General features: G+C 46.0%; 1 protein-coding gene across 1 annotated transcript in view; it reads left to right on the forward strand.

Moving 5' to 3' along the window:
• LOC146859934 (gamma-secretase subunit Aph-1b-like) overlaps nucleotides 1–20,418 on the forward strand; it is a 125,769-nt gene that overhangs the window by 53,498 nt on the left and 51,853 nt on the right. The window contains exon 3 of the mRNA XM_085643676.1: nucleotides 17,026–17,099. Within this exon, the coding sequence (XP_085499802.1) occupies nucleotides 17,026–17,099 (74 nt within the window). The remainder of the gene's footprint in view (nucleotides 1–17,025; nucleotides 17,100–20,418) is intronic.

Below are 20,418 nucleotides of genomic sequence, written 5' to 3' on the forward strand. Positions count from 1 at the left end.
AGACGCACTACGCACTGCTATTAGGGATTTCTTCAACATAAACAACCCCCTAGACATGACCCCTGCGAACAATTGGGACATGTTTAAAGCTGTGATAAGAGGCCAATGCTTGAACCTCATGGCAGCCCTTAATAAAGAAAGGACTGTGGAACGATTAAGACTGGAGGAGAACTTTATGCACTAGAACAAACACACAAGACTAATCCCTCGCTCATACTTCAAAGACAAGTCACGGCTTTGAAGGGGAATAATAATTATAATACCAACATTTATAAAGTGTGAACAGCTACCTCAAACAGAGGTGTCCCGGCGCTCTAGATGTAGCCGGCTCGCCGAAGTGATCAGAAAACAAAAGGCAGACCCTAGCCTACGCTAAAGAGCCAAGTTTTTACTGCTTTTCTGAATAGTGGCTCTGATTCAATATGATGAATATCGTTTGGCAGAGAGTTCCAAAGTTTAGTCGCCCCTACTGTGAAAGATCTACCACCTAGACGAGCTTTCAGAAATCATGGGGTACAGAGCCGATTTTGAGAGTTGGACCTCAAGGAACAGTTCTGCTTGTAGCGGCATAACCGTTGCTTCAGGTAACTAGGACATTTGCCATGAATTGCTCGAAATGCCATGGTCAAGGTCTTAAACTCAATTCTTCTAGCCACCGGCAGGCAGTGGAGCTCTTTGATATGCGGAGAGATATGGTGACAAAATGGTACACATCTCATCAGTCTCGCAGCCGCATTCTGTACCATATGTAGTCTTCTGATTAGTTACACTGGCAGGCCCAAGTAGAGGCCGTTAGCATAGTCCAGCCTGGATGTCACAGTGGCATGAACTATAACTCTACGGCAATCCTCCGGTAGTAGGTGTAAACATTTCCGTAGATTTCTCAATTTACTGAAACCTGCCACCTGCTGAATTTGGGCTGAGAAAGAAAGGTCTGATTCCCATTTTACTCCCAGATTTTTTGCTGGGGCCGGAAATACTCCCATTTCCGCCAGCCACCACCGATCCGCTGTTGGCGGCGCGTCCTTGCCGAAGAACAACACTTCCGTTTTCTACACGCAAAACCACACGCGATCTACTCTAATAGGGTGGAATTGAACCTATTGCGACTCAAACTGACTTCCTATGCCCAGGACAACAAAGTGGGGGCACACCTAGCATGACAACTCCAGGTGAAAAGGAATATATTGGGAACATAAATGACTCTAGGGATGTGCCGGCACAAGATAAAGCTGGGAAGGTGAAAATCTTTTGAGACTTCTACAAATCTTTATACACAGCCGATCCACCCAACCCGCAAGCACAATTGGACTATCTCGGCACAGAAGAACTCCCACAAGTAACAACAACCCAGAACGAATGCTTAAAGGAACCCATAACAGAGGACGAAGTTTGACGGGCTTTAGGGGGTCTGAAATTACATAAGTCACCAGGACTAGACGGTCTGACCAATCCATTTTACAAAACTTTTAGCTCCGATTTAATCCCTCAACTGACTTCTCTTTTTAACCACATACCGAGCACTAACCAGACAAAGCATTCTACGAGTGAGGCCCTTATTACGGTGATACCCATAGCAGGGAAAGATCCGCAACACTGCAGTTCCTATCGCCCCATAGCATTGCTTAACCTAAACGCTAAATTATATTCTAAGATATTGACCACTAGATTGATGAATATAATGCCGGATCTTATTCATCCGGATCAATCGGGCTTTATAAAGAATAGGCAAACACACAACAATGTGCGTAGAGTGATTCACTTTATAGAAAAAGCCTCCAAAAAACAAATCCCTGCAGTACTGGTAGGCTTAGACGTCGAGAAGGCGTTTGATCGAGTGGACTGGAGTTTTCTCTTTCGGACCCTTCGACAATTAGGCATTTGTTAAACTTTCATAAATATGATTGTGGCCACCATAGCCGCACCGAAGGCCAGAGTATTGGTCAACGGAGTAGCATCCAAGCCTTTTATTCTGTGTAGGGGAACACGACAGGGGTGCCCTCTAGCCCCGCTTCTTTTTGAGTTAAGCATTGAACTCCAAGAAAACCAAGAGATTAAGGGGATAACATTTGGCCAAGACGAACAAAAAGCTTTGTTGTTCACTAACGATATACTCATGACATTATCAGATCTGCAACATTCCCTAACACTGCTAAGGGAGTTGGAATGTTTTGAAGGAGTAGCGAGCCTGCGCATTAATCCGGCAAAATCCTTCCTAGTTAATTCGACACTAACAGAGGAGGTAATGGAGGGATTGGTGGCTTTCACACCCTTCCTTTTTTAATTTTTTTATTTCATACCCAGAAAATACCATTTACAAGAATGCAAATTAGCTAGTCAGATCATATCATAAAACAGTTGATACAGTACACAAGAATAAATATCGGCTGATCAGATCTTAAAACAGTTAATACAGTACATAACAATTCAGAAAAACAGGAACATCATTTAGCAGCTAATCCATGTTAAGAACAATTACTAAAATTACATTTGAGCAGCTTTGGAATTCTAAGAGTTAAAACCAAATATAAAAATCATGAAATCTTACAATTCATTCTTACAATATACTACTAATAGAATTGTGCAAAAGTGCCAAGATAGATACTGCCCTTAAGGAAATATACAATTTGCGGTTCCTAAATTACACCTGGGCATCCTTTTAGGACCCAAAACTCTTGAAACCCTGTTCTCACTAGGCTGGAACATTCTGATGAGGAAGCCTTCCATCTCCTTACTTACAATCCCCTGGCTTCTCTGCACCATTCCGAAATAAATGCCCATATTTTCCTCCCCCCGAATTCTAGCCTGCCTGCCCCTTCATACATACAAAGCAGTCTCTTGACTATATACTTCAAGGAGCCTAGCAAGCCACATCTGGAATGTCAGAGGTTCTATATCCTTCCACCTGGCGGCTAACATAATCCTAAATATTGCTGTTCCCAGAAATAGGCAATATTCCTGTGCGGTATTAAGCCCAAGGAGCTATCCAATCCTAAAATCAGCAGTGTAGGGGTCAGTTCAAATCTAATGCCAAATAATCCTTCCCAAAAGCCGAGAAGCCCTTTTTTAAATAGGGACAGTTTATCACAATTATAAAACATATGAATCACCGTGGCCGGTCCTGCCCCACATCTGGGACATTTATCATCAGGCCTTTTTCCCCAAATAAATAATTTAGAAGGTGTAAAATCTAAATTAAATATCATTTTATACATTTGTGCCTTTAAACTTGTGGATAGAAGTATTTTAGCAGTTAGAGATAAGCTCATATAGATATCTACATCTGGGTAATTTAGTTTCATTGCCCAGGATGTCTCGGTTTTTTCTACATCATCTGGTAGTTTTTCTAATTATAAACTGTATATGTTCCTAATTCTACTTGATTTCCTAGAAGTAGCTTCCATCAGTGGTATTTTATCTAATTTAATCGTTGGTCTACATAGAGTAAGAATACTCCTAATCTGCACAAATTTAAAGTATTGATTATCTCAAATTCCAAAGTCCTGCTGGAGTCTAGAAAATTGAGAAGCTTGCTCTCCCCCATAAAAATCTCAGGTTATGCCCACACCAAGTTCTTCCCATCTTTTCCTCATAACCTCATAATCCTGGGGTGGGAATAGCGCTGAAAGCCACAGGGGAGTATATCTACAAACTCTCGGGATCGCCATGAATTTTGAGACTTGTTTCCATATCTTCCAAGAGCTATATATTACTTTGAAGCGGACCTTTTTATAGTAGCTCTGCTCCATTTGTCTCAATAAGAAAACAGGCTCTTTCTTCCCTAACGCAAGTTCATATACTGTAGGTATTCTCACATCCCGATCCATTTCGCTGTCTCTATCTACTACAAACAAGATTATCTGGTGGAGAAGGGCCGCCCAGTAATATAGTGTAACATTGGGGACTGTGAGCCCACCTCTATCTTGTGGTAGGGTTAAATATTTTAAAGCCCTCCTCACTTTCCCATAATGCCAGATACAATTAGAGAAGAATGAGTCCAAAATCTTCAATAGGTGGTCATCCACCGCAAGCAGAATGAGCGAAACAGATACAGGATTTTAGGTAACATAGTCATTTTTAAAAAGTTCCAACTCCCTATAATAGACAGGTGTAACCTAGTTACTCTCCGTAAATCCGTAGCTATTGACTTAACCAAAGGATCAAAATTACACTTAACAATCTCGTCCAGTTTCACACTAATTCGGACCCCGAGGTAGACTGCCGATTCTGCTCATCTCGAATCGTTAAAATCAATATTATCTGTGCAAATAACAATTGTCTTCCCTTTATTCAATGCATAGCCTGAAACTAGCCCAAATCTTTCAGCTATCTGGATAATTTCCTCAATTGTATCTGTTGTATCAGTAGTTAACACTGCAACATCATCGGCATAAGCCAAAACTTTAGTCTCATATCCCCTGGTTACTACTGGCTTAATCTTCTCGGAGAAGCTTAACCTCAAGGGGGTTAATATACATAGCAAATAATATGGGGGAACAGGGACACCCTTGCCTGGTTCCCCCTAGATATTAAGATGTTACCAGACTCCTTTCCCATCAATTGTAACCGGGCTCTTTGGTCACAAAACATAGCTTTGGTTGCCCTTATGATTTGTCGTCCAAAACCATTTAGCTCCAGTATCCCCCATAAAAACATCCAAGACACCCGGTCAAATGCCTTCTCGTCGTCAAGGAGGATCATAGCCATCTGGACTCCCGTCCCGCTCATGATATCAAATAATGAAATAAGCCTTCGAATATGATCAGTAGTTTCTTTTCCAGGGATAAATCCATGCTGCCAGGGGGAGACCAGATGTCCTATAACCCTCCCTAATCGGTTAGCCAATATCTTTGAATAGATTTTTCTATCTGAATTAATCAAGGAGATTAGCCGATACAAAGCTGGGTTATCTATTGGTTTTCCTTTCTTTGGAAAGATTATGATATCCGTCTCTCCAGGATTCTGGGGGACTTCCACTATATTGAACACCCCTGAAAAGATCTAGTAAAAGAGGAATTATCACTGCTCTTAATATCTTATATACCTCCAACGGTATCTTATCTGGACCAGCAGCTTTCCCTGAGACCATTCCTTGCAATGCTGCCTGAACTTCCTCTAATGAGATTTCTTTTTCTAATTCTTCTTTAGATGAACTATCCAACCCCTCTCCAAGTTCGGTATTAATCACTATGCGGAATATATCCTGTAGTGTTCTGGCTGTATCCTGATCATTATCCTCTTGATACAATATCTGATAATCCTGAAACCCCCTGATAATATCATCTGAATCCGTATATGTTTGTCCATTTACTTTAATAGAGGGAATTAGATTCAAAGATGTCTTCTGTCTGGTACGAAGAGCTAACCTCCTCCCAACTAGTTCTCCATTTTCATAAGAATTATTCCGATGGCATTGATATTACTCTGCAGATCTTTGTGTTAACCAGCTATTTATATCCGCTTTAAGAACAATTATGTGATACTGAATTTTAACCCCCTCCCACCCTTGCATTATTAGAGAAACATGTTCTTCTTCTGCCTCCACTAGGTCACGCATTAATTGTTGATTCTTAGTCTCGCGCAGAGTCCTTGCCCTGGCAATGAAGCTAATAGTTTCACCTCTAAGGCCAGCTTTAAAAGAATCACACACAATCCCCCTGCCAGCACTATATCTATTTATGCCGAAAAATTATTGTGACCAGATCTTAATATGTTCAATATAATCGCTATTAACTAGGAGTTTCCTATCAAATGTCCATTTGCGCCACGTTCTCTTAAATTTTGCAATTTCAATCTCCAAGATTAATGGGTTATGATCAGAAATCACCTTTGGAAATTTCCTAATGCCAGCTCCATTAAGTACGTCCCTTGTGCAAAAACAATGATCAATCCTAACATATTTCCTATGCGGACAGTCAAGTCAAGTCAAAGAATTTATATAGCGCACTACATACCCGGAGGGTCTCAAGGCGCTTAGGGAGGGGAGGAGGATTACTTGTCAAATATCCACGTTTTAAGTTGCTTTCTGAATGCTAGGTGGTTCTGGGTAAGGCGAAGGTAAGTGGGGAGTGAGTTCCATGTTTTAGCAGCCAGGTATGAGAAGGATCTGCCTCCCATTGTGGTCTTGTTGATGCGAGGTACAGTGGCGAGGGCTTGGCTGGAAGAACGTAGTTGGCGGGAGGGGGTGTAGAAGGACAGTCGTGAGTTGAGGCATTCTGGTCCGATGTCGTAGAGTGATTTGTGTGCGTGGGTTAGCAGTCGGAAAGTGATCCTCTTATTGACGGGTAGCCAGTGGAGGTCTTTCAGGTGACCAGAGATGTGTTCGTTGCACGGGATGTCTAATATGATCCTGGCTGAGGCGTTTTGGATTCGTTGGAGTTTCTTCTGGAGTTTAGCGGTAGTACCTGCGTAGAGGGTGTTTCCGTAGTCCAGTCGGCTCGTGACCAAAGCATGGGTGACTGTTTTTCTGGTTTCGGTGGGGATCCAGCGAAATGTTTTTTTGAGCATGCGAAGAATGTTGAAGCAGGATGAGGATACGGCGTTGACTTGTCTGTACATTGAGAGTGAAGAATCCAGGATAACGCCTAGGTTCCGTGCGTGGTCTGTCGGGATGGGTGCTTTTCCAAGAGCTTCCGGCCACCAGGAGTCGTCCCAAGCAGAGGGGGAAGTACCTAAGATGAGGACTTCTGTTTTATCTGAGTTCAGTTTCAGACAGCTGTGTTTCATCCATTCGGCAACTTCTTTCATTCCTTCGTGAAGGTTAGTTTTGGCGGTGCTGGGGTCATTGGTGAGAGAAAGGATCAGTTGAGTGTCATCCGCGTAGGAGATGATGTTGAGGTTGTGTTGGCGGGCGATGGTCGCGAGGGGACTCATGTATACGTTGAAGAGGGTGGGACTGAGTGAGGATCCTTGTGGTACGCCACAGATGACTTCAGTGGCCTCGGACTTGAATGGTGGAAGGCGGACTCTCTGGGTTCTACCGGTGAGGAACGAGGTGATCCATTCAAGTGCTTTTCCTTGTATTCCGATATTTCTGAGGCGTTGTAAAAGGGTGCTGTGGCAGACTGTGTCGAAGGCTGCAGAGAGGTCGAGGAGGATGAGGGCGACTGTGTCTCCATTGTCCAGTAGAGTTCGAATGTCGTCTGTTGCTGCGATGAGGGCGGTCTCAGTGCTGTGTTTTGCTCGGAAGCCGGACTGTGAGGAGTCGAGGGATTTGTTGGCTTCGAGAAAAGCGGCGAGCTGGTTGTTGACAGCTTTCTCGATTACTTTGGCCGGGAATGGAAGGAGCGAAATGGGGCGGTAATTTTTGAGTTCGGTGGGGTCCGCTGTGGGTTTTTTCAGAAGGGCGGTGAGTTCAGCGTGTTTCCATTTTTCCGGGAAGGTGGCGGAGTTGAAGGAGCAGTTGATGACGTCTCGGAGGTGTGGTGCTATGACGGAGTCTGCTTTGTTGAAGATGTGGTGAGGACATGGGTCTGTGGGGGATCCTGAGTGGATGGAGTTCATCAGGCGGATGGTGTCCTCAGTGGAGATTGGGTTCCAGTCGTTAAGGGTGTTCAAGGGGGGAGAATGTTCGGCATATGGTTCGGTGGGTTGGTCTCCGGGTTGGTTGTCGAAGCTGTTGTGGATGTCTGCAATTTTGTTGTGGAAGGATGAGGCTAGGGAGTCGCAGAGGGTTTGAGAGGGGGTGATGTCGTTGGAGTTGGCCGAGGGATTGGTAAACTCCTTGACGATGTTGAAAAGTTCCTTGCTGTTGTGGGCGCTGTTGTCAAGTCGATCCTTGAATGCTGTTTTCTTGGCCTTTCGGATTAATTGGTGGTGTGTGCGGGTGGCGTTTTTGAAGGCGTCCTTGGTGCTAGTGGTTGGGTCTTTTTTCCAGGCCTTTTCGAGGGAGCGGCAGAGTTTCTTGGATTTCTTAAGATCATCGTTGAACCATGAGGCCTTCTTGCTGCCAAGTTTGATTTGTCGTTTTTTCAGTGGTGCTAAGGTGTCGGCGGTGTTGGATAACCAAAGGATGAAGTTGGCGGCGGCTTGGTTTGGGTTAGAAGAGTGGGCTGGGGTGTTTAGAAGGAGCGATGAGGAGATCTGGTCGTTGGTGATTTTGTTCCAGTTTCTTTGCAGAGTTGGTTGGAGGTGGTTGGTGGGTTTTGGCTTGTTGTAGGTGAAGTGAACGCAGCTGTGGTCAGTCCAGAGGAGATCCGTAGTGTAGTTGAAGGAGACATGTTTGCTGGAGGTGAAGATGGGGTCGAGTGTGTGGCCTGCGATGTGGGTGGGGGAAGTGACCAGTTGTTTAAGTCCGAGGTTGGCGAGGTTGTCCAAGAGGGTGGTGGTGTTGCGGTCGTTGATCTTTTCAAGGTGAAAGTTGAGGTCTCCCAGAAGGATGTAGTCTTTGGAGGGGAGCGCGTGTGGAGTGATGAAGTCCGTGATTTCTTCACTGAATTTTGCGCGGGGTCCTGGTGGTCTGTAGAGGAGGGTGCCTCTGAGTGTGGTCTTGGGGTCGATGTGGATCTAGAAGTGAAGGTGTTCGGAGTTGGCGAGGTTGGTGTCAGAGCTGGTTGAGATGCGGATTGATTTTTTATGGACGATAGCGATTCCTCCTCCTGTGTGGCCGGTACGGTCTTTGCGTGTGATCTTATAATCTTCAGAGATGGCAATGGTGATGTCTGGGGCGGAGGAAGCGTTCATCCATGTTTCTGTTAGGAAGGCGACGTCCGGAGAGATGGTGTCTAGTAGATTCCATAGGTCAATGGCGTGTCTGTGGATCGATCGGGTGTTGAGAAGGATGCATTGTAGGTGATTGGGGTCGGGAATTTGTGGTGTGGTCGTAGCGGAGATGTTGTCGGTGCCGCTGAATTTGCAGGAGTAGCAAGAGAAAGGTCCATGGGTGTGTTCGGGAGCGGCTTGGACGCAGTTGGGGGCGCGACCGGGGTTAAGGGCTAGGAGGGTGGTGGCATCGTAAGTGATGCGGGAGGGGTGGGGGGTGCAAGGGCCAGGGGGTCTGGCGCCGGGCGCGGTCCAGGCGCGGACGGGCGTAGACGGGCTTACCTTTGGCGCACCTTCGGCGCGGATTGGGCGCGGTCGCTGCGCGTGAACGCTGCGCGCGGGAACGGATGTCATATAAGGAGGGTGGGGGGGAGAGGCGAGGGCGGCTCAGCTGGGAGGCGGGGCGGGCTAAGTAGGAGGACAACAACAACAAAATGGAGGGCGCTTGGGGGAATACACTAAAAGAGCAGGAAAGTCGCGCTGGCAATCTTAATAATGAAATATGCAAAGCGGCATACAAAGCGCACAGCAGGCAATTAATTTCACACAGTTTCCAGCAAGAAGCGTTACACAACGATACCGGAGCCAAAGGGAGCGACCACTCAGCTGGGAAGCGTCGAGTGAGGAGTAATACGTATACCCAGGGTTATTCAGGTTTTCATAACCCAGATATCAATCAAACCATGACTACTCTTAAGAGAAGTTAGTGCCCTATAAACTCTTGGCTTTCGGCCATAGTACCCCCTTGGTTATACTGTCCGTGCCGTGGATCAAGAGAGATATTGACGTCTCCACATACAATTAATGGGCTAGGCCATGCCGCGAGTTCCAGCTCCAAATCTTCATATATCTGAGGATCGTCCTGGTTTGATCCATAGATCGAAGACACCGTAAACCCAGCCGCTAGTTCTACAATAGCCCATCTCCCTAATATGTCAGCAGCCTTACGTTTAGCCTGTCCCAGGATAGGTTATGCTAGTATAGCCACTCCGCAAATATTTGAGGTTTGGGATGCACATGCCAATATGTTATACCCTTCGATACCCAACAAATCTTTTTCCCCCCAAGGAAAGCGGGTCTCTTGTAGACCCACTACGTTGAAAGCATTTGTCTTCACTAATTCAGCCAGTCTTGACCGCTTCGCTCTATCATTCAACCCCGCTACGTTCACTGAACAGATAGTTATCCTCCCCATCTGAATTTAGATTTGTGTACTCCTAGTGTTCCTCTACTTCTTTTCTCTCCCACCTTTAGTACAATGATCTGTTTTCTTTCTTTTTCTTTTAGTTTTATACAGATCTCATTATCAATTCTGGGTATGTTTTTACCTGGATTTTCGCCCCCCACTCTCCCCTACCCCACCACCCCCCACCACCCATCCTCCACTCCCCTCCCCATACCCAATACCCCCCTCAAGAGGCACTCAGACTTGAGTCTGTGCATGATGGATGCGCCGCACAGAAGCGAGAGCCCTAAAATACGTGACCCTTGTGTTTCTTAATACATGCAGCTTTCAAATCCAAGCCCCAAACCAAAAACCCCGCTTGTACACCTCACAAGCTTTTCCTATTTTTTATTTCCCCTAATATGAGTGAAATCGCCCATGATCTATATTCTATTTTCTGAACTAAACGCTCGTCAATATCTATACCTATCCTGAAAGGCCCTCCAGGTATTCTTTAGCTTTGATTTCTGATACAAAAAATCGTGTTTGCCCTCCCCAAATCACTTTGAGCCAAGCTGGATTGTTCAAAAAGGCTTGTGCGTTTTTGTCCTGAAATGGTTTAATCAACTGGCCTTTCAACGGTGGAGTGGCAAAAATCAGGTCTGACAAAATAGGAAACTCCATTCCTGGTTTTCTTTGCTTCTGGTCTTGCTTTTTCAAAAATAACTTGGCGTAGCAAAAAGTTACCAAAATATACAAGAATGGCTCGTGGAAAGCCTCCTGCCCTCGCTGGCTGTTTTTGTACACAAGGGACTCGATGGCCGAGTTGGACCTTTTGAGCCCAGTTCCAATCCGTATCCCTTAATAGGTCCACAACATACGAGCAGACATCTGCCCCCTTGACCCCCTCAGGAACCCCAGGTACCCGCAGAGTGTTCCGCCACTGGCGGTTTTCATGCTCTTCCAGCTTCCATTGTATGTTGACTAACCGAGCCTCGTGAGATTTGTTAACGCCTGGTTGGTTGTAAGATCAGACTCTGTAGAAACAGTCCTTGATTCAAGGTCGGTCAGCCGTTCCCCCGAAAGCGCAACAAGTTTTGGTCAACTTTCGCACCACCCCATGTACCTTTCGCATCGCAGCCTGGGCTTTGCGACCATCTTGGCGCGTCTCGTCCCGATGCATCGATATGGCCTGAAAAATAGCTTCTAGTGTCGGGGGAGGGGGGGGTCGGCCCACACGGATCGGAGACTGGATGACCACTAGACAAAGAATTGGTGAGTTGAATTATAGGGGTGTAATCCCAAGTGAGATCTCGATCTCCCTGCTTCCTTTTTTTTTCCTCAGGACAGTTTTTGTCTTGACACCATCAGCCTCATCCAAGTCACTGTTACTCAGATCCGTAGTGTTGACTTAAGAATCCTCCGACCACTCACCCCCATCTGATACAGAGAAAAAGTAGTCACTGGGTTCTTTATCCGGCTCTTTGTCCAGGCCCTTTTTCATATTTTCCTTGTTGCCCTTACCGGCTCCTTGAAGGTCCTCTGTCTGGGCAGTGCTTGTTGCGCTCAATACATTTTCCGATCTCTAACTATTACCTGAGAGTCCTGGGAAGGAGTTGCATCCACCTGGATAGAAGCCTGCTCGCTCCCATCCATATTCGCCTCAAATTGGTTAATTTCAATGAGAACCGTGTCGAGGATATGAGTGTCATTCTCTCCTCCCCCCCGCCCCGTTAGCAGTCGATAGGAAAGGGTTGTTCTCTCCAGGCCTACCTTCCTTCTCGGCTGAGTTCGAGTCCTGACGATCAACTATCAGTGCGGGGGAGCTCTCTTCCTCTCTCAGCTCATCCACTTGGCGCTCTGGGCAGCCTCTGTTGTGACCTGCCTCGCCGTGAACCGGAGGCAGCTTCCCCACGGGACCTCACAGCAGATCAACCACTGTGGGGCCGGCCGGGCGTACCCCGCAGCCCCACCTCTTCTCTCCACAACTAGATCGGCCTGCCTGGGTGTCTGTACTGACGAAGCCACTGCGACCGCCGCCGCAGTATCCACACTCGTATCTCCAGCCTCCGAATGACCCTTCAGCATGAGACGCGCAGTCCTTGACTTGGCGGCTCCTGCTGGTTTCGGCCCCATCTCCTCGGCTTCCACAGACGTCGTCGCTGACAGGTACGGATCACCGCCGTGGAGTTCTGGTGCCGCTATAATCACTTTGTTGAAGTGTCGCAAAACCGCCAACCCAATAATCGTCCCTATTAGGTGCAGGTAGCTCCCGTAAGCTCTTGGGGGGGGGGGGGTTTGTAGCGCTTCGTTTAGTACTTTGTTTCGAATCTCTGGGGTCATTACTGCATAAGGGGAAAAAAAGGAAAAAACCTTTTGGAGCGTCGGGCGATCCGACTTGCACTGAAAGCATTCCTTCCCCTCTGTCCGGGGAAGTGTAGTGCAGTTGTTAACGGACAACACCACCGCCATGTGATTCTGCAACAGACAGGGCGGGGTGGAGTCGTGGACCCTATGTCAGGAGGCTCTCCGTCTCTGGACATGACTGGAACATCAAGGCATTACCTTGGTGGTTCAACATCTGGCAGGTTCTCTGAATGCCAGGGTGGATGAACTCAGCCGCCGGTGCATGATGGATCACGAATGGCACCTGAACTCGGACGTGGCACTAGTTCTCTTTCTGCAGTGTCATCAGTTCTGCGCGTTGGAAATTCCAAGGCGGCACTCGCTCAGCGATGCTTTTCGTCACGAGTGGAGCTGCGGTCTGTTGTACGCCTTTCCGCCTATACCACTTCTGTCCAGAGTGCTGAAGAAGATTCGGCGCGACCGGGCCCAAGTCATCCTTGTGGCTCCGGATTGGGCACGAAGATACTTGTATCCTGAGCTACTCAGCATGGCAATCGATGCCCCGATCTGACTGCCTCTTCGGGAGGATCTTGCGTCACAGAAGCATGGGACGGTCCTCCACCCGAACCTGTCCAGCCTCCACCTCCATGCGTGAAGATCGAGCGGTGACAGTTGACGGCCTTCGATGTTCCTCCCGAAGTCTGTGATGTCATTCTGGCAGCCAGGCATCCCTCCATGAAAACGGTATACGCCTGCAGGTGGAACAAATTTGTGGCATGGTGCACAGCAAAGACTGTGGATCCCCTCTCTGCCCCTCTTTCTGAGGTCCTTCTGTTCCTTCTTTCTTTGGCCCAGCAGGGCTCTGCTCTGGACACTATCAAAGGTTATCTTTCGGCCATCTCCGCCTTTCTAAGGCTTCCAGATCAGCCTTCTCTCTTTAAGTCCCCGGTTGTTAACCGTTTCCTGAAAGGTATTACGCACACGTTTCCTCCCGTGCCTTTCATAATGCCTCAATGGGACTTAAATCTTGTCTTGACCTATCTGATGTGCGCTCCTTTTGAGCCCCTTCATACCTGTCCTTTACGTCTTCTCACTCTCAAGACGGCTTTCCTGGTAGCTATCACCTCTTCCAGAAGAGCGAGTGAGCTGCAGGCTCTTTCTTCTAAACCTCCTTCCCTTTCTGTTCATCCGGACAAGGTGGTTTTACGGACCCGTCCTTCTTTCTTGCCAAAGGTTGTCACCCCTTCCACATCGGGCAGACCATCACCTTGCCCCCCTTCTTTCCGCCTCCACATCCTTCAAAAGAGGAAGAGAGGCTCCACCATCTGGACCCAAAACGTGCGCTCTCGTTCTATCTGAAACATACGCAGTAGTTCCGGGTGGATGGCCAGCTCTTTGTTGGCTACGTGGGCGCCAAAAAAGGTCAGGCCGTGCACAAGCGAACCATCTCTCGGTGGGTCGTTATGTGCATCAAAGCATGTTACTCCTTGGCCTAGAAGAAGCCTCCTGTGGGGCTGCGTGCCCATTCCACCAGGGCAACTGCAACCACTACTGTCTTGGGACGTGGCATTCCCTTGCAGGATATTTGTCAGGCAGCTACGTGGGCCTCGCTGCACACGTTTAGCAAGCATTACTGCCTTGACAGTCAAGTCCGGAGAGACGGCTTCTTTGGCCGTTCTGTTCTCCGTGACTTTCTGGCGTAATCTGTTCCCAGACCCACCACCGGGGTTGGTATTGCTGGGGTATCTATTCGAAGGTAAGGAATCTATCACTAACTTGTCTCTTTCAGATGCACAAGTTACTACTTGTGTAACGATATATCTGTAAGAGACATTCGTTTGTGATGGATTCCTTACCGCCCCACCCATCCTCCCCGTTCTGCGAACTGGTTCTAGAGTTAAGGTCATCCCTTTCAGGGCACTAGTTTCATGGCACCAGTGGTCAGTTTCTTGCATGGCTCTGCGTTCCTGGCGCTGAAAGTTATGTACAGAACTGACGTCAGCACACATGGGTGGCGCCTAAGTAGTCTCTGTGATGTCATCTCGGCGCATACAATGCCAGTGACGGACGCGGAGCCACATGACGCCACCTACCAACGCGCAGGGGTACTGCTGACGAAAAAACTTTCCGGATCTGGTCTGATGCCTGGGGATATTCTAAGGTAAGGAATCTATCACTAACTAATGTCACTTACAGATATATCGTTACACAAGTAGTAACTTGTGCATTATGCCGAAATAGCTCACATTGGCTGTTTTGTTGCTATTGTGAAGGTCGTCGGACACAGGTGTATAGTATTGTCTAGGCCGTGGTTGTAGCATTTGCTCAGAACTCATTGGAGACAAAGTTGGCAAATACCTTCGTTCTTGCCCCCTCAGTGACCTTTAGACTTGTGGTACACCTTTGAAACCCAGCCCACATTTTGTCTCTTCTACTGATTCCCTCTGGTACCTACACAATCGTGTAATAATGTAACACATCTTCCTGTACAGGGCTCTAAAATACTTATGCTTTTGATCTTGTTTACGTCTTTATTTGCTTTTCAAGCTAGATTTATATTTCATCATAATCCAGCATTGAGCATTGTCCATGAGTCATGATTTAATCGTCAACAGCACCAAAGAATCTGAGTTTGTGCATTTTTAGAATGCCCAGGGAACTACCGGCCTATCTCCCTCCTTCCTGCTCTGGCTAAGGTGTGTGAGAAGGTGGTGAGTAAACAGCTTACGGAATTTGTGGAAAGGGAGGCGCTCCTGCATCCAGCCCAATCGGGGTTTCGGGCGTCTCATAGTACAGAATCAGTTCTGGTTGAGGTGTCGGAGGCCATCCGTGAGTGTTTGGAAGCTGGCGGGAGAGCTGCATTAATTTTGGTGGACCTCTCGGCGGCGTTCAATACGGTCCCGCACTCACTTCCCTGGCACGTTTGGCCAGGATCGGTGTGTCGGGTGCCGTTTGGGGTTGGCTCAGGTCTTTTTTGGAGGGTCGAGTCTAGCAGATTTGGCTCCCACCGTCCTCCTCCCCTCCTCAGCTAGTGAATACTGGAGTCCCCCAGGGATCCTCCCTTAGCCCCCTTCTTTTTAATATCTGTTACTCCGCTGATACATCTGGTGGAGGAGTTGTGGGCCAAGGTGATGGCCTATGCTGATGACACCAAGTTGCTTTTTACCTGGGACAAAGATGCGGATTATGTGCTACTGGTTCAGCACTGCTTATCTTCTATTTTTAAATGGTTGGAGGATGCACAGCTTAAGTGCAATGAAGAGAAGTCCGAGATTTTGTTATTTGGTAAATTCCCTCCTAACTTTCGAGAGCAGCTCTGGCCTCCTGAGTTTCCATTGCCTACCTCCACAGGGAAGCCTGCTTAAAATCTGGGGGTATGGTTTGATGAGAGTCTCAATTTTTCGACACACATTACGAAGTTGGCCAGCTGCTGTTTTGGCCTTCTTAAAACTCTCAGAAGATTCTTTCTCCTTTAACCTCCGGCAGTGAGGAAAACGGTTACTTGTGTACTGATTCTGTCGCGGCTGCATTACACCAACACCCTTTTTGCTGGTATTCTGGGCTACCTGTTGAAGTTACAGGTGGTTCAAAATACGGCAACCAGACTCCTATTGGGCACTTCGGCTAGGAACAGCATTCGTCTTCAGTTGCGACCCCTCCACTGGCTCCCCATGGTAAACAGAGTTACATTTAAATCTCTGGTTTTGGCCCATCGTGCCCTTCACGGTTGCGGTCTACTTGCAGAGACGCTTTTTCTTTTATGTTCCTGTGCGATCCCTTCGATCCTCGCCCCTATGTTTTGTCCAGATTCCGCGCATCAAGTTTCAGAGACTTGGGGGCAGCTCCTTTGTGGTGAAGGCTGCTGTTGCCTGGAATGCTCTTCCTCTTGCCCTGCGCGCTATTCAAGATCCAGTGGTCTTTAAGAGGAAATTGAAAACACATTTTTTTACCTAAATATCACTTTCCATACCCCGCTAGGCAGCGTGCCGGGATACTCATGAGTAGCTGTGCACGTTACAAATTTAGGTACCATAACATATCTTGCCTTCAAGACCGTCTTGTGCTTCGTTGGGGGGAGCGTGGGGGAATCCCGACACCTGCACATTAGAAATGTTTTTGTTGAGAATAATGGGTTTCTGTCTCATGGTCATGTACCTCAACTTGTATTGGGAGAAAATTATATATATAATATCCATTTTTACATGTTTTTTAGTGCATAGTTCCGAGTGACCATTTTCTAGCGAAAGCCTGGTCAGTTGAAACTGCAATTGTATTTTGATTTTGCTTTGCTGCCTGCTATTTTCCATTAAACGCTAGTCTGGCTTCATTTGGGGAGAGAATGTGGCCTAACAGCTAGGGCGGTCAACCCCGGAGCTGGGTAACCGGGTTCGAGTCTTGGCAGGGACGCTGAACATTCTGTGATTCTGGGCAAATAACGTAATCTCCCCGTGACTAACAAAAATGAATATGTCCGAATGTAACATAACTGCTTCTCATGTAAAGCGCTCTGATACCTTCGGGTCTAGTTAGCGCTATATAAAACTCCACAAAAAAAAAGTTTTCCAATGTGTGGTTTTTATTTTAACAGGTCTCATATTTGCTACAGTCACACCTCCAACCTCAGAATTTCAACTTTTGTGCTAAATGCAAATTGCGCTTTTGAGCCTGATCAGTGGCTTTACTTAAAAGCAGTCAAACATTGTGTAGTGGCATGCCAGTTGCAATCAGTAAGGATTTCCTCGTTTCTGTTTCAGGAAAGCAAACCAGGGTTTGATGACCATAAGCCAAGAAGAAACTATGCCCATCTCCATCATACAACTGGCCTATGGTGAGTAACAATAATAAAACCATAAACTGGATTGTGAGTATCCATGGCTGGAGCTAATCCAGTCCCCCCAGTGATCCTCTGCTGCTCCTTGGATTGAGTAGAGTGGGGATTTTCAGGGTATGGGGGTGGGTTAGCAGTGCATGTGGCAAGGTTGCTGGTAGATGCAAACGTACCTCTGGTCCTTCATCTTTGGTCAGTGCTCATGTGCTGTGTTACAGGCTGCTATGCCCCCTCTTCGTCTGTCTACTGAGGTATGGAAAATTCTGCTCCTTGTTGATAGCTCAGGATAGTCCCTCCACACTGCGTTTAGTGTGCATGTGTCATCGGTTTTGTTCCAGAACTCGATATTTTATAGAGCCTCATTTACCACCAGGTTATTTTTGTGTTTTGGTGCCGTTTTTCCACACAAGAATTATCACCTTCCCTCTGCATCATGATTATTATTATTGTTGGCATAATTATTAGTAGTGGTAGTAGTTGTAGTAGTGGTATTATTATCATACGACCTACCAGAACAGGAGGGGAAGAATTAGATAAAGAGCCAGGTTTTACGTTGTTTTCTAAAGACTACAAGTTTTTTATGTTCTTACGAGATGAAGCCAGTTCCACAGTTTAGCAGCAACCATAGAGAAACCCTGCTACCCTTTCTTGTACTGAGAGACCTTGAACAAGGAGGCAGTAGATGATCTCCAGCTGCAAGCTGCAGAGGAGTGTGAACATTTAGATTTTAGGTACGAATGGCAATCACGTGGATAGCCCAGTGAAAGAAGCATATGGCTTTGAATTGGTACCTTTTTGTGACTGGTAACCAATGCAGATCTTTCAGATGAGCCGAGACAGAGGCATATGTAGGGAAATTAAAAAGGTGTCTAGCAAAGGCTTTTTGTACCCTTTGTAGACGGAGCACCAAATAATCAGGACCGCCAAAATATAAGGTGTTTCCATAGTCCAGATGAGAGTTGATAAGGTTATGGTCTATGGTCTCCTGAGCATTCAATGGCACTCACAGAATTATCTTTTTCAGCAGGGAAAGTAGATTGAAACAGGTGCTGGCAACCTGAGTAATCTGCTCATAGAAAGAAATATTCTGTTAAATAATACCTCCAGATTTATGGCATGAGAGGAAGGAGAAGGAGGGGTGTGCACCTTGTTTGGCCACCAAGATCATGACCAATTGTCTTCACCGAACACGAGGATCTCTGATTTGTTGCTGTTACTTTTATTCATTGATAAAAGCTGAATTGAAGGAATAGTATGAATGTGATGATTTACTCAGACTTTGTTGGTTGGGACATTAAATAAGATTGTTGGGAACAACCTTTCACTTACCCAAGTGGTCTGAGACTGCACACAGGACAAAATGTAATAATTTGCTAATATCAATATTAGAGTGTAACCAGGAGGAGACTACTCGTCCTGGGGGGTGTATTTATACCAGTTAATGTCATTCTTCATTTCCTTGAGCTCCTTTAAAAATATATTTTTTAAACTGCTTCTAATAATCAAACGTTCGAGTCCAAATAAGAACACGAGAGCTTTATTTAGTGAATAAGGGAATAAAACATACTCAATGATTCCCATAAGACATCTCATTAAATAGTGGAGTTTTCTGCCACATTGCAGAGAGAAGCATGCTTACCGCCTTCTCATTAGGAAATGTGTTCTCCCTCACAGTCTGCAGCTAGCTAGTGGAACATTATTAATATAATTATATTTATAAATCGCTCAGTTACCTGTAGGGGTCCTGGTGCTGAAAGAAAGGATAACTATCACTGTAAGGCAAGTAATTAGTATGCAGCTAGGGTTTTAATAGTTTTCCTGGAAAGTACAAGACCTGCTCCCTTGTCAATATTTCTTCACCTTAGGATGCAGAACTCTTGTTAGCACACACCAAGGAAATAATACCTTTTATAAAGACTGGACCACAATCCTGTAAAGATTTAAAAATGATGTTTCTCTCTAGTGAGTCATTGCTGAAAACGAATCTGGCTGGGTATTGGAGAATATTGTGGAAGGTGAAGTAAGCACTCAGTACAGTTTTGAACACGGTGAAGGCATAGCTGATAGGCTGGGAAACCAGATATAGGTCCTTTGCATAATCCAGCTGTGAACTAATTAGTGCACAGATAATAAAATTAACAGATTTAGGACTAAACGTCAATATTTTTCTCAAGATCTACAAATGCTGGAACCAAGAAGAGATGATTTTCTCCATTAGGGGTGAAAAAGATAGGGTATCATCCATGTGATCTCCCCAGGTTCCAGACAGTCTATATTGTAGCAGGACATAGTCCAAGTTCAGAAGACCACCAGCTCGGAGTCCAACGGGACAAGAGACCATCTATGATTAAACCTTAGTTTTATTTGAAGGACACTTGAGGCAATTGATAGACATCCGCTTGCTACTGGATTTAAGCCATTTACAAAGTTAGACCGGGCCTCATCACCGGTGCTATACAGCCTTGGAATAATCTGCATGTCATCTGCATAGCGCATGAGAGATAGCTCGTGATCCTTAATAAATTGCGATGGATGAGCCACATAGAGATTAAACAAAGTTGGGCTGATGAAAGAGCCATGAGGTACTCCAAATAGGTGAGACTTGGAAGTTGAATGATAGGGGTAGAATTGGGTCCAGAGTGGGATTGACTACATGAGACTCAGGAAGAGCAGATTTCACTTCCAGAAGCTCTCTTAAACACTTTTCATAATCATGATGAGTCTCCTGACTATTATCATCCCAGGGTGACTATTCCACTGATTCCCTCAGGTGTTACACTCTTACAATTGTTACAGCTTTTCCTACCTTAACTAATTTTACAATGCCACTCTTTGACAACTTTCTGCCATCTAGTGCCCAACTGTTACAATGCAGCTTCATTCTGCAACGTTTGAAATGAAAACAAACTCATTTGTTAAGGGATCGTTTCTATGACCAATGTGTTTATTAGGCTTTACTACTTATTTTCTTTTACTTAGCCGGGGTAATCTTTTTTTTCGACTTCTCAAGTTCTTCATTAGAGAATGAGTGTGAATTGTACTATGTGGTGTACAGCTAAAAATACCAGCACATTCCCAAAGCCTTTAACTCCTGTTCTCTTGCCCTATGTTCTTCTTTGCTCACTTTTATTTCTATAATAGGCCTCTGTCTCCCTTTGCACAGGGTCTTGATGCGTTACATGAAGAAACTACATAAATGATAAATACTATTTCTTCCACTACTCATCAGCAGCAGGTAGCCTTGGGTGCTTAACCTTTCTGGAGATTTCTTCCTGTGCTGTCTTTCTGGCAATCTAGGCAGAACCAAGAGAAGAATTGT

The sequence above is a fragment of the Triturus cristatus genome, chromosome 3_1 (assembly GCF_964204655.1).
Source record: "Triturus cristatus chromosome 3_1, aTriCri1.1, whole genome shotgun sequence".
In the NCBI taxonomy this organism is placed as follows: Eukaryota; Metazoa; Chordata; class Amphibia; order Caudata; family Salamandridae; genus Triturus; species Triturus cristatus.